Source organism: Sinohyriopsis cumingii, chromosome 15 (assembly GCF_028554795.1).
Source record: "Sinohyriopsis cumingii isolate HCF-2022 chromosome 15, ASM2855479v2, whole genome shotgun sequence".
Lineage (NCBI taxonomy): Eukaryota > Metazoa > Mollusca > Bivalvia > Unionida > Unionidae > Sinohyriopsis > Sinohyriopsis cumingii.
This window is the reverse complement of record NC_142975.1, coordinates 145,150,663-145,164,242: the sequence shown is the minus strand read 5'-3', so window position 1 is coordinate 145,164,242 and position 13,580 is coordinate 145,150,663. Positions and strand designations below refer to the sequence as shown.

The following is a 13,580-nucleotide window of genomic DNA, read 5'->3' as shown; positions in this document are numbered from 1 at the left end:
CCGGTTTTTGCTGTTAGTGCCTTATTAAAATGTTTAATCTGAGTATTAGTCAACGACAATTTGTTTGGACCACCAACAAGTTGATCTCGTTTTAGTGTTATTGATGTCCCGCATGTGCTTGCGTTCTTCGATTGCAATTTCTTCGTTTGACCGGAAGTCAAGGTGACATTAACATGACTGTATGACATTATATTTCAAAGACTGAATTTAATTAGGTTACATATTCTCGACTGGAGCGTCAATGACTCTCATTCGTCCGCCAACACCTTCAAGCAGCATTGCTTTATCGGAGAGTATGACAGCAATCGCTCTGTAACCACCAGCAGGAGCACCTACACGAGCTCGGAAATGCAGGTCGACAACAGATTGTTTAACCAGATCAAGATGTTCCAGCGAAAAGTAATAAATCGGATATAAACTCATAAAGTCTCGCTGTGATATTTGCAGGCCAGTGTCTACATTAAGGTCGCGCCCCATAAATGACATCAGACGATGATACGCGCGTGCGACACGATGATGTCCGAAATCTATTAATATATCCTCAGATGGCTCCTGATGCCCATTTATCCTCAACGAAACTTCAGAAACTCCAAGTGTATCAAATACCATTGGATTTCTTTCCTGATTATCTATTCTAGCACGGTATTGAAATGCAATGAAAATATGTCGTGGTGCTGATACTCCTTGTTGCGATGATATATGCCATGTAAACAACCCGCCGTGATCACTTTGAATAACGTCTGTGGTTGTTGTTTTCCAGGATAGCAGTGATTTACCATCCGTATTCATAAAAGACAACAGTCGTTCTTCTTCGGTGATTGACGGAGACAACACTGGCATCCACAACCACAGTTTAGTTAGTACTATTTGACCAGCGGCAACAGCAGCATCTCGCCAGATAGCGTCATTATCATCAGGTTTTCGCACAAGTACAACTGTGTGTTTGGCACCGAATATGACCTTGTGGACATCTCTGCAGAATCCAAAGATGTGAGACAATGGAATCACACCTGAGAACTCTTCATCTCCACTTAACATCGATCTACGTGTTGCAAAACCCAAATTAAAATTTTCGTTCATCGATACAACTGTGTCACCGGCAGGATTCATTGTTACATTCCTGTTCTCGGGGCTGTCGGTTATATCCTTTGCAAACATCATTGATGGTCCGGCTGATCTGGTGTAATCATCCGAGTATCTTGCCAACCCGAGAATTGTTGTGGCAACGTCGACGTTATCATGAATTGTTTCAATTTCTTTTCCATCTATCATATAAGTAGCGGATTTAAATAACGCCATGATCCCGTTGTTAACAAATCCAACTCGGTCGCCGATTCCGTAGTTAGTGTTATCATTCTTTAAAAGCCTACCTTCAACTTCGATGAAGGCCTCAGCGGGCAAGAAGTATCTACTTGTATCCTGGACCTGTAGTTCAATTCTTCCCCGTTGGTTAGGATTACGTGCTTCATAAGAATAATATTGAAAATCACGTACAGAATCATCTTTAAGTACTGGTTTGGACATATCAAACGCGTCATTGGATTTTCGTGCAAACATTATTATTATTTGTGATGGTCTAATTAAAATGTTATCGTCACCGGAAACCACTACCAGCTATCAAATTAGCAGTTACACTATCTTGCAACGCTTTGGAGGTAATTCCCGCTGTTGCGATCTCAGCTAATTTCTGATTTACGGCCTTATTTACTACGCTACTAACATTTGCCGGCATAGCTTCAGTGGATGGTAGTTTTACTGGCGCCAACCTCTTGACTGGGGGTTTTTTTTGTATCAGCTGTGCTAGTCGATCCTTGATTGATTGAAATGCTTTTCCGGCAAGACTACCAACAGTGCCAATGGCTTTATCCTTGACAACATCAGCGGCTTTCATCGCGAATTGTTTTGCTAACGGTCCAGCTTTCGGAGCGATTCTTGTGACTAAATCCCTAACAACATCACCGACTCCATCTCCGTAAACAACCTCGTATACTGGTAATCGTGAGTTTACTACTCTGACACTTCTTGGTCTGCGAAAAGAATCGTGTAGTATCATTTTATTTAATTATTGTTTCTCTAACTAAATTTACTAGTCGCTGTAGTAACCATCCGCGAGTTCATCAATGAGCCCCCGGTAGATGCCAATATCCATAATGCCACGCTGAAATAGTCTCTGACAGATATCTGCGGTTTCATTTATAATTTCCGGAGAGTTATTTCCGGCACGTCTTCCTCCGATGAGAACTTCCAACCGTGATACGTCATTGACGATATTATCAGGGCAAGTAATGTGACCACCAAGACCACTACCTGTAGCTTCAAAGAGGCCAATATCTCCGAGAACATCACTGCCTTCATCTGGACGCTTCTCTGGTGGCGGTGAATAGGGAGGAGGAGATCCTTGTTGTCTACTTTTGTCAATTTTCTTCATTGCGCCTATAAGTGCTGAAAATTTTGAATCGTTAGATTTAACCGTTTTCTTGTCGTAGTATATACGATACACCCACTTAACAAAATTGTAATCAGCCGTGGACTTATATTTCTTGTTTAAAACTTTTTCTTTGTTGCGTAAACCCTCTAATATCAATTCAGGTAATTTTTCTTCTGGCGTATTTTTAAGGAATTTAATAAAACCCGGATCAAATCTCGCAGTTAGTTCAACAATTTCCTTTGCTGGTTGGGGTGTAGCAGCTTCGGAGACTTCAGCGACTTCAGCGACGGGTGGAGGCTGAGCTGCAGCGACGGGTGGAGGCTGAGCTGCAACTATGTCAGCCGGAAGATCTTGTAAAATCTTTTTTGTTTGCTTTGTTCTTTTTGCTATTTTTTGAGTCAACGGGATAATACCCAACTTTTCTCTCTCCTCCTCTTTAATATCGCCCCATATTGCCTTTTCAGCGGTTGTTGCGGCTTTTTTTGTAGCTGTTGTAACGGGCTTAAATAATTCTTCCGCGCCAGCTGCAAATTCGATTTTTGCTTCTTGTCTTGCTTGTAATTTTTCTCTGACACTATCACGGACGGGAATAAATTTTTTAATTGCTTCGAGTCGTTCTCGTGCTAGTCTAGTTGCACGAGATTCGCCAATATTTGCCATTATTTATTTGTCCATGATTTAATTCCCCCGCATGGATTTGTGACAATAAATTTACACGACCCGCGGACACGATACCGTATCGGACTTGATACATTGTATGGTTAACGTGAGAAACTCGAAGAGAGCAGCCCCCGGGCGGCGACAACAAGTTGGGGGGGGGGGGGGTCGCGTTTTTTTGTCTCGTTGCTGTTGTAGAATCCCCCCCCCCCCTTTCTGAAGGCTTATTTTAGCATTTGGAAGTCTCGTTTTGTTGTAGGATTAGCTTTTTTTTTAAGGCTTATTTTATCATTTGGTGGTCTCTAGACCTTTGTAGGATTCGCCCCCTCTGCTGCTCAAACAAACGTGTCGGTATACTCAAATGATGGATGGATGGATGTATGGATGGATAGATAAAATATAGCCTTATAATATTCTCACTATAATTGAAATTTAAGTACATTTGACTTTGAAACCACTTCCAAAGATTGCAAGAAAAAATACCCCAGCACATGATTGCCACATAATATGCAACCATCTTTAGTAATTTACAAAGCAGGATCAGATAACAGTCAAATGGATGGATGGAGAGACTGAAAGACAGACAGAAGGTATCATACAAAAGCAAGAGACACAAACGGGCCTTAGATTGCTCAGCAAACTGAAATCCACCCGCCAGTTAAATGAAGATCAGTTGACCAATACATCTGGGTAGGATGGTTTCAGTCAAAGAAATTTGAATGACTAAGGTCTATTTCAGACCATAATCAGATCCAGCTGATAATAGCGATCCTTTTCTCTTCCTTAAAAAAGTACTTATTGTTTTATCCAGGACCGCTGTTAACAAAGGAAATAAACCTTTAAAAAGCTAGTGGTTTTCTCTTACACTGTGGCACCTATCTTCGTGTATTAGAGACACGATAGCTAACAAACCCCTATCAAGCTCATTACTGAATAAGATGCATCTTAAATTGTGCATCTGCACACAACATGCATAACAGTCAATGATATTACCTATACAACTTGATTTCTGTTTTGCAACATTAATTAAAAGATGTGTATGCATCCATTAAGTATGGCTGATTACCATATATGCTCGTTTATAATTCGAGTTCAACTGTTAGTTCTACTGATTACTCCTAACAACTGCACAGACCCAGATCTGCTGGCACATTGTGTGATGGCAGATCTGGGTCTGTGCAGTTTGCAATTGAACTCGACTTAAAAACGAGTATATATTGTACTTCTGAAACCTACATTTATTTTCATTTAAAACTTTTTACTTATGTTTCTGTTTAGCATTGCTTTGCTGTCAACATCTTGCTAGAATGATTATAGAAATGACAATTTATCTACTTTTTAAGTTTCTGCACAAAATAGCAGTGCAAACATTGTGTACATTAGTAATTGCTGGATGTTTTGTGGTTGTTGTTGTTGTTCTAGGGTTTAATGCCATTTTTCAGCACAAGATAGGCTATACATGGCGGCCAGTATAACTGGTGGAGGAAGAACCCTGGAAAACCCAGGGAAGAACCACCGACCAGGCTTTCCCACGTACAAACGCTAGCCGTGCCTTGGACTCGAACCCACGCAGACAGAGGTGAGATGGCAGTGATCCGTAACGGTGAGCGCTTTAGACCACTCGGCCACTCGGGGCCCCAGATGTTTTGTGGTACATGACTGCATGGTCACACACGATGTATATAAAAGATCAGTCAGACAGCTGGATGTTGCTACAGTGTATAGTGGAGGATTGAAAAATGTTCAGAACATCAGGTACCAAAGTTATTTTATGATTCGTACATTATAGGATGGTCTCAGGCCTTACTTTATTTTCCTTAACCAGTTAAATGCAATTATTCCTTATCTTGATGACTGACCCCAAAATATGATAATTGTATATAAATTGAGAGAGAGAGAGAGAGAGAGAGAGAGCATCACAATACCACGGTTTTGTTAATGTACCAACCAAGATTATCAAATCTGATATATTCATTTTCAAGATTCTAGACAGGCTCTGGTTTCTTATTTATATCAAATTAGTCCCAAGAATGAAGGAAAGGGTAGGAAACAATAACAGAAAGACTGATTAATAAATAATTATCTGATTGACTGTAAATCCCCCCTCCCCGAACTCCCAATGATTTTGTTCATAAATGCCATCACTGTGAATTAACCAATTAGAAATCAATATTATCTTGTTTTAAAAAATCCTGAAATTACACCAAATTTTGTTTATGGATAAAATCATGTAATGTTGAAATATTTCCCCAATTTTCTTAACTTTATATAAAATGATTTGGAAATTAAGCATGGTCTATTATGAGTATTCAGATATACACCATGATGATGTCTCTTTGTAGCATGTAGTCATAAAAAACCTCAAAAAGATATTTACAGGTTTACAGGTGATGCTAGATTTATGCCTCATATGAGTTCCCAAGGTTAGGGTGTAAATCGAAAATTGGCGCAAATCAAAATTAACTTTCCCTCAGGATACTTGTAAATTAAGGGTTCTTGGGCAAACAATACCCCTAAATTTTCAGGTAATGATTATTTATGCATAATTTTCAAACAAATACATATAATACGTATGTTACCTGCTCTTGAGTCACAGCACATTGTAGCATGGATGGCATTAAAATGAGCATGGTGATGCAAGTTGAATGTTATTTCTTCATTATAAATGGTGTTAAAATAAAGTAGAATATAGTTATCATCGCCTGTATATTAGGGTTCCTGCCACAAATTTAAAAAAAGATTTAAGACCTTTTCGAGACAAAAAATATAAATCTCCAGACCTAATAATGTGACAAATTTATTGACCCGCATAGCCAACATGATGCTTTATTCTTAAGTTTGGAAGGACCTATGCAGGCTTTGAAGTCATCAGCTTCTTCCCACAAGGGTTATAAACACAATTTCCAGGCTTTCTTTAAATATCAGGTCCACACAGGCACACAAAAAGATTGGTCCAAGAATGTCAAATCAAATAAAATGCAACAAAATTAAACTGAATATTCACTAGCACAACACAAAGCTTAATTAATGAAATAATCCATGATACTGGGCTAATACAGATCAGGAAAGCTGAAATTCATTGATTTTTCAATGACCAGTTTTCAGTTTTTAATGACGAAGCATGGTATCAAGAGTTCTGCTTCAGTTACTAATTTAAATACAAGAAACAATTACAAAAACAATACAGAAATAAATAAATGTAATATGAAAAGGAAATGATATTTAAAAAGAAAGTCACTGTAGCCCAGATGTTAACCATTGCCCTTTAGCTTCTATACTTTCTTCTCTAGTTGCAAGTCCAGTGTGTTCACTTAGAGATGCTGCCAGGATTTTATATGGGGGGGGGGGTACCCACTTGTTACGAAAATAAGGAGGGTGTGGAGTAGAACAAAATGGAGGGAATGGACGAAATGCTATATACCTAACACTACAATATCCATCTATCTTTCTTGTAGCTACACTCTGTTAGAGTCCTAATGAAATCAAAATCTTTAAAAGATGTTACCTCTAGTTGTATACACATTAATCTGTTGATTTTTCTGAGTTAATCTGTTCCTCACCATTGTATGAATATTGTTCTATGCCGAGACACCCCTGCTGATGGGGCATATACATAGCTAGTTTATCCAGCTGGAACAAGTTTGGAAACCATTCCTTATGTTTATTATGTACATTTTTTCACTGCTCATGGGGTATTGTCTTTTGGATACTTTACATCCAAAAAGGATTTTTCACTAACATAGCTCTACGTACGTTTCACTTTCTTAAATCACTTGTTCTGAGAGTGGTATTTTGATCAAATAAATGTATTTACTTCATAATTTTATTGTTAGATTATTTATTAAATTGATTTGAACCCTTATTAGGCTATATGTAGCTATGCTCAAGTTATTTTCAATGATGTATTTTTAAGAACTGTTACCAATTTTGGATTTACCCTCATTATCACATATTTATGTTTTTGTTTTCTTTTTCCACTCATAAACCTTAAGATATTACGCCAAAAGCTGATTAAAAATTGAAATCACAATTTTCCAGACTTTGGAATTTGCAAACATGTTAAAAATATAAGCGCTTTTTACAGTCCACTAAATTAAATAAATTTGTGATATCCCTGCATTTCTTCAAGTGATTTCAGAAGACAGTGAATGTAGCTTCTCTCTCTCTGACACACACACATGCATGCGCACACACTCACACACTGCTAATCACCTTTCTGTAATAGTGGCATGACAAAATAAGTTAGTTATATAATGGCAAACAGATAACATTAATCACAGAAGCAACTAGTTGAAATCGCAGTATTTTAACACAAAATACTTTCAGAGATATTTTTAAGCTCCTAACTGAAGTGATATGGGATAAAAAAAAAAATCTGTGCCATGAAGAAGAAAAACAGAAATATACCAGAAATCACTGAAGGATAATTTAATGGGAACATAATCAAGTAAAGTAAATCTCCAAGACATTTTTAGACTGCTGCTAGAATATTTACTTGAAAAAAATGAATTAACCTTTTACCTTTATACAACTACAACCGCATTACTAAATGCGCAGGCAGATTACTATTGATAGATGGTTTGTAGCCAAGTGAGGCTCCTTTGGGTAACAGTATGCATATCAAACAAAATCAATTCCCTTTTTGTTTTGTTTTTCATAATGAATTTATACATATCACTGAAAGTGGAGATAAAATATGTATTAGATGATAACAAAAAGTTTATTAAGTTATAAAAAATAAATCTATTTTCGATTGTACAGGTAGTAATTGCTGACTTGGAAGATGCAGAAATCTGGCCAAATTTGTTGTTTGGGCTTAACACATGCCTAATTAGGAACAAAATTAACTGTTTATTTCAAAGTGTTTCATTATATCAAGTGTTACAGTGGACATATAGTGGTTATGGTATAACCATAAAAATTCTCTTACAAACACTAAATGGGGGAGGGGGTAAAAATTCACCCTCATCTCACCTTCTTTCTTCATATTCTGTTGGTTGGTTACAAAAAGAGAAGGCTCCTCTGTTTTCAGTATCTCACAATATATTATGGTAGATCAGGATAACAAAAAATGTTTTCATGCTAGGATAAATTCGGTCATATTCTAGTGTATGGCTTTTGAGAAGAAATTGCTGTCACGGATTTTAGTAAATTCCATCAAGAGGTTTTGGAGAAGAAATCATTAAAAAAAAATGAAACTGTGGCATGGTGAATTAACATCATTTGTACAAAACTGAAAGGCCCTTTGCCATGTTGCTGTCAAATTTGGTTAGAATATTTTCAATGATTGTTTTAGTAGAAATCATTCAAAGGTTTTGAGTAATTTCTCAGGAGACTTTGGTAAAGGAATATTTCAAAACTTATGTAACATCATCCATACTGGATGGTGAATTAACATCATCTCTACAAACTTGAATGGACCTCCTGTCAGAATTTTTCTGTTTTTCCATGTGATTTTTTGTTACAAATCCTGTAAAGGTTTCATACTTTTGGGAATGGCAGTTATGTTGGATAACAGATGAACACCATATTAACCATTAACTGCCAAATTTGGTTGAAACTGGTCTCATGGTTTCTGAGAAGCTGAAAATAGAAAATGTGGATGGATGGCTCACAAAGGTTACATATGCTAGGCTGTTTGGTTTTGTGGGCTCAACACCATTTTTCAGCATCTGATAGGCGATTCATGGTGATCAGTATATATAGTGGAGAAAGAACCCAGGAAGGCCCCAGATAGAACAATCGACTCATGGGAAGCTACTGGCAAGCTATCTTGCATACCCATGTTGGCCAAGTTGAGACTCAAACCATGTGGACAGAGATGAGATGTCAGTGACCTATAATGGCGAATGCCTTTGACCATTCATCTACTTGGTGCCCCTTACATACATAAGGCACAGAGATATACCATAAGAACACTTATCATCTTGGCAAGGACAGTAAAACAGAAAAGCACATTCAAAGGTACAAAAAAATGTGAACATATCTTTATTGATTTCTTTTTTTGTGGGGGTGAGGTAAATAAACACATAGTCAACATATGGTCACAATATTCACATTTTGATCTTTACACCTTCAGTTTACTTTTGTATTCATTTTTGTTCTCACTGCATAAAAACGTGAAATACATACTGAACTGTACAGCATATATAACACACAGACTGAACTGTACAGCATATATGACACAAAGACTGAATTGTACAGCATATATAACACACAGACTGAACTGTACAGCATATATAACAGACGGAACTGTACAGCATATAAAAAACAGACTGAACTGTACAGCATATATAACAGACGGAACTGTACAGCATATAAAAACACAGACTGAACTGTACAGCATATGCAACACAATCCTTTAATCAGTAGAAATATCACACACCAAAATAGCTGTTGACAAGTGATAACATTCAAGGAACAGTTCATTTTCTCTGATATGCAAAATGAGGTTTAAAAAAAAAATTTATAACAGCAAATAATAATGAGATTGAAACATTTATCCTTTCCATAGTCTTCTCTTTAAATTTTCAAACATACAACCAATATATCAACAAATACAATTGTCACTAAATTGGTCTTTTGAATTAGATGGATAAAATCCTATAAAAGGACATGAACTACAACAAGAGCATATGCTCATTCAAATATCAATGCAGTCCTGTCTACATACTAATTCTTCACATGCTGTTAAACGTATGTTAATTCCATCAAATCTTGTCATGAAAGTTCAGTCACATTGTGATAAAACACCAAATACTCAATCACATATCCTACATTATATATTAACATATAAGTTAGATTAAATTGCAAATTTCATGGATACAGATCCCTGAACTCAACACCCACCATAGACCCCCTCCCCTTAATGTGACTTTGGGATCATGATAAAAATGATATCTGTCTTACCATTGGTTACCCCAGGAATAACACAGCTATGATGTGTTGTGAATTTCCACCTAACAATTCGGGGAGATACATGGTAAAACAGATGGATAGATGGAAAGGTAGAGGGTATCATAATATAACTCTTTTAAAAATACTTTGGGATAATAAGCAGTGCTAGGTGTCTGTAGTCATATGATACATAGAATCTCAAACATCAATTCATTAGACATTATATCTTTGACACTTGTTCAATAATACAATATGTCACTTAGAACATCAATTATCATGATTATCATTAAACATACCTGACACTTGTCAATGTCTATTTATACAGCACAGGACATAAATTATTATCATTAGACACAATATATGTGACAATTCTTCAATAATATGTCTATTTATACAGCATATGATATGAATTATTATTATTATTCAAATTATTTCATAAATTCAATATCTGCCTAAAGGGGTCCATGTAAGCATGATTCAATTTGTATTACTTTAAAACAGAAACTGAAGGAAAACTTTTCTCCTAGATAGTTCTGACTTCTGGGAAGAATTCATTATGTCAGGGCCTAACTAGACAAGAGTCCCTCGAAGAAACTGACACTCTAATGGCAAAAAAAGAATTTCCAGGACTTCAAGATAAAGACCATTTCTTCATTTTAACTGCTCAGTGTTGAAACCATCTCTGATATTTATTTATTATAGCAATAACATGAATTTCTAGGTAGCCACTGTGACAACCATATTGAATCTACAATCAGCATCATTTCAATTTAGGTGAAAACCAAATGTGACTATAATCATCCATTCTGGAGTAGTGATAACTTGATTTTCAAGGTGGCTGACATAATTGGATGTCAGATCAACACAATTTTTATTTAGAAGTCTTTTGGTGAAAATCCCATTTCAATAAGACCACCTCTGTCATGAGAAGTAGTCATAAAGAGATTTTTTTAAAAATGGCTACCAAGACAGATATATATTGAGGTTGGATCATCATCATTCAAATTTAGAACTAACTAGATATCATAGGAAGTGTTCTGGTGAAACCTCATATCAATATGACATTGCACTAAGGAATAGTGATAACAAGATTTTCAAAATAGCAGCCATGGCAGTCATACTGGATGTCAGATCAGCCCCATTTTCATTTAGGGCCAGCTAGATATTGCAATAAGACTTTTGGTGCGAGCCCCATATTAATATGACCATTCCTCAATAAGTTGTAGCAATAACAAGATTTTCAAGATGGCTGCAATGATAGCCATGTTGGATGTAAGATCAACACCAACTTTGTTTGGGAACAACTAGGCATCATAAGAAATCGTTCATTTTAAAGTCCATGCTAATATGACTTTCCTTCTGTTAGAAGTAGTAGTAACAAGATTTTCAAGATAGCTATCTTGGTGGCCATATTGGATGTCGAGTGGTACCATTTTTATTTTAGGTCCAACTAGACATCAGAATTGGTCTGGTGGAAACCTCACATTGACATGACTGCATTTAGAAGGGGTAGTACCAACAAGATTTTCAAGATGGCTGCCATGGCAGTCATCATGGAGGTCACATTGGCTGCATTTTTATTTAGGACAAACTAGACATCATATGAAGTCTTTTCATATTCTTTATGTACAAGTTTTTCAATTTTATTTGCTTTTTATATTATACAAATGGCCTTCCAAATCAAACGAATATATCAATTGATACATTTACTTAAATACAGTCTGCTGAAAAAGAATGTCTTCTGAATTTAGGCTGCTATGTTATGTTCCTTAACCTAGTACTATCACAAGTGACATTGCATGGATCCCATATAATCACCATCACCTATCAGCCTGGAGCTGTTGGCCACTCAGAATAACTTTCTCTCCCAACTTGAAAGCTGGCATGCCAATGTATGGACAGCTAGAGCAACGAAATGCATCACCCAGGTAACACTGTAAAAAAAATTTTTTACAAATCAAATAGAGGACATTTAGAACTCTTAGGCTGAAAAAATTTCAAAGCAAACAAAATTACAAAACTGCCTTATGATGTTTGATCCAGTTCCTTAAAAAGTAAAAACTGCATCTGGCTGCAATTTAACCAAGATGATGTAAAGCTAAATTGAGACTTAAAACAGCTGATTGGTCAGACTTTGACCATTCACACTGCTTTATTCCTAACTTAAGCCAGAGGCAAAATGCTATGATATTTCACACTGTTATGAAAATGTGACAGAACTGCCCTTTCAAAGAACAAGCGTTTTTGATTTACAAGACATATCACCTTAAACAATATAAAAAACCTGTTATTTATGTGACAGGCATCTATCTCTTCTTCATAAATGAACATAACACCACAGAAAATTAATAGTTAGCTAACCATACAAAGAAAAGTGAGAAAAAAATGGAGCTTACATTTCCACACGCTGATGTGACAGTCTTTGCCTTGGGTTCTGTTTTAGGAGTTTCAGCTTCCAACTCTTCTGCTAACCCACATGTACAATTCTTACATGCCTTGCGCTTCTTGGTACCTTCCAATGCAGTCCCACAAGAGGCTATAAAATGAAAAAGGTCTGACATTAACATTAAAAATGTTAACATTTATCACTACAGGTATTCCCCAATAACCAATAACCCAATAACCCCAAAGGTTACATTCATGGGACCTTTGCATATTTAAGTTGGGTTTTACATCATATGGCTTTGACATCATGGTGAAGGGTAACAAAACCCAATAAAAATCCTTAATATTATGAAAAAAAATGCAACAGAAATGATTTACACATGTACATGAGAGGAGAAGTGTAACTAAATACTACAGGTGCACTTGATTCAAAGATCGAAAAACAGTATGTGTGCATGTTTATGGTTCATTACATACCTGCAAATTTACATTACGCTGCAGTTTACATATCTCAGGGAGTACCTGTATAAATTTACAGGGTTCAATTCTTGTGCTGTTGTCATAATAATTGACACAAATTTTACAAGTCTCCATGCTCATAATGTTCCAGGTTCTTAATTAAGTGTTTTACATGTGATGTGCATTATGTAGCGTGTTTGTCTGATGGGTACTGATGGTTTGGCTAGACTGGTTATACTGTTTCATGTCAACGATGTCCTATATAATTTCATGATACACAAAAACCAGTCAAACCACATGCAAACATTCAATGTAAGGAGAGGTGACTTGTAAATGTTGATAACTTGTTCATTGAAAATGGCATATATTAATAAATCAAAGCAATATTATTCAAATGAGGTTTCCCTCTTTTATCCTGTCCACCACTGGAGCCATATAAAATGAACTTTCAGAAAGAAATCAGTAGCACTAAAGTCAGCTTGCTACAACCATGGTAAGTGACAAAGTCAAAATTTGCACCCATAAGTCTTGCAGGCTAAAGATACTGCAATAAAAAAGTGGACATTTCAAAATTATAACATTCTACTTAGATATATATGAAGTAATTCTCTTATCCTGTCATTAAATATTGGACTTGTACAGTGGATTTTGGTTGCTACACAAAACACTGTCAGAACAGAACACATCAGCAGTGAGTAATGGCACTAGAGAAAAACACCTTATGTAAAATTCTGAGAAACTTTTGACTTCTCCA

At 36.3% G+C, this 13,580-nt stretch overlaps 1 protein-coding gene across 2 annotated transcripts in view; it reads right to left on the bottom strand.

Annotated features, from left to right (window-relative positions):
* Nucleotides 1–9,057: 9,057 nt before the first annotated feature.
* LOC149782990 (anamorsin homolog) overlaps nt 9,058–13,580 on the bottom strand; it is a 43,119-nt gene continuing 38,596 nt past the window's right edge. For both annotated transcript variants that reach the window (XM_089934553.1, XM_089934554.1), the window contains 2 exons: nt 12,379–12,518; nt 9,058–11,916 (listed from right to left, as the gene is read on the bottom strand). In XM_089934553.1, the coding sequence (XP_089790679.1) occupies nt 11,803–11,916; nt 12,379–12,518 (254 nt within the window). In that variant the 3' untranslated portion in view covers nt 9,058–11,802. The remainder of the gene's footprint in view (nt 11,917–12,378; nt 12,519–13,580) is intronic.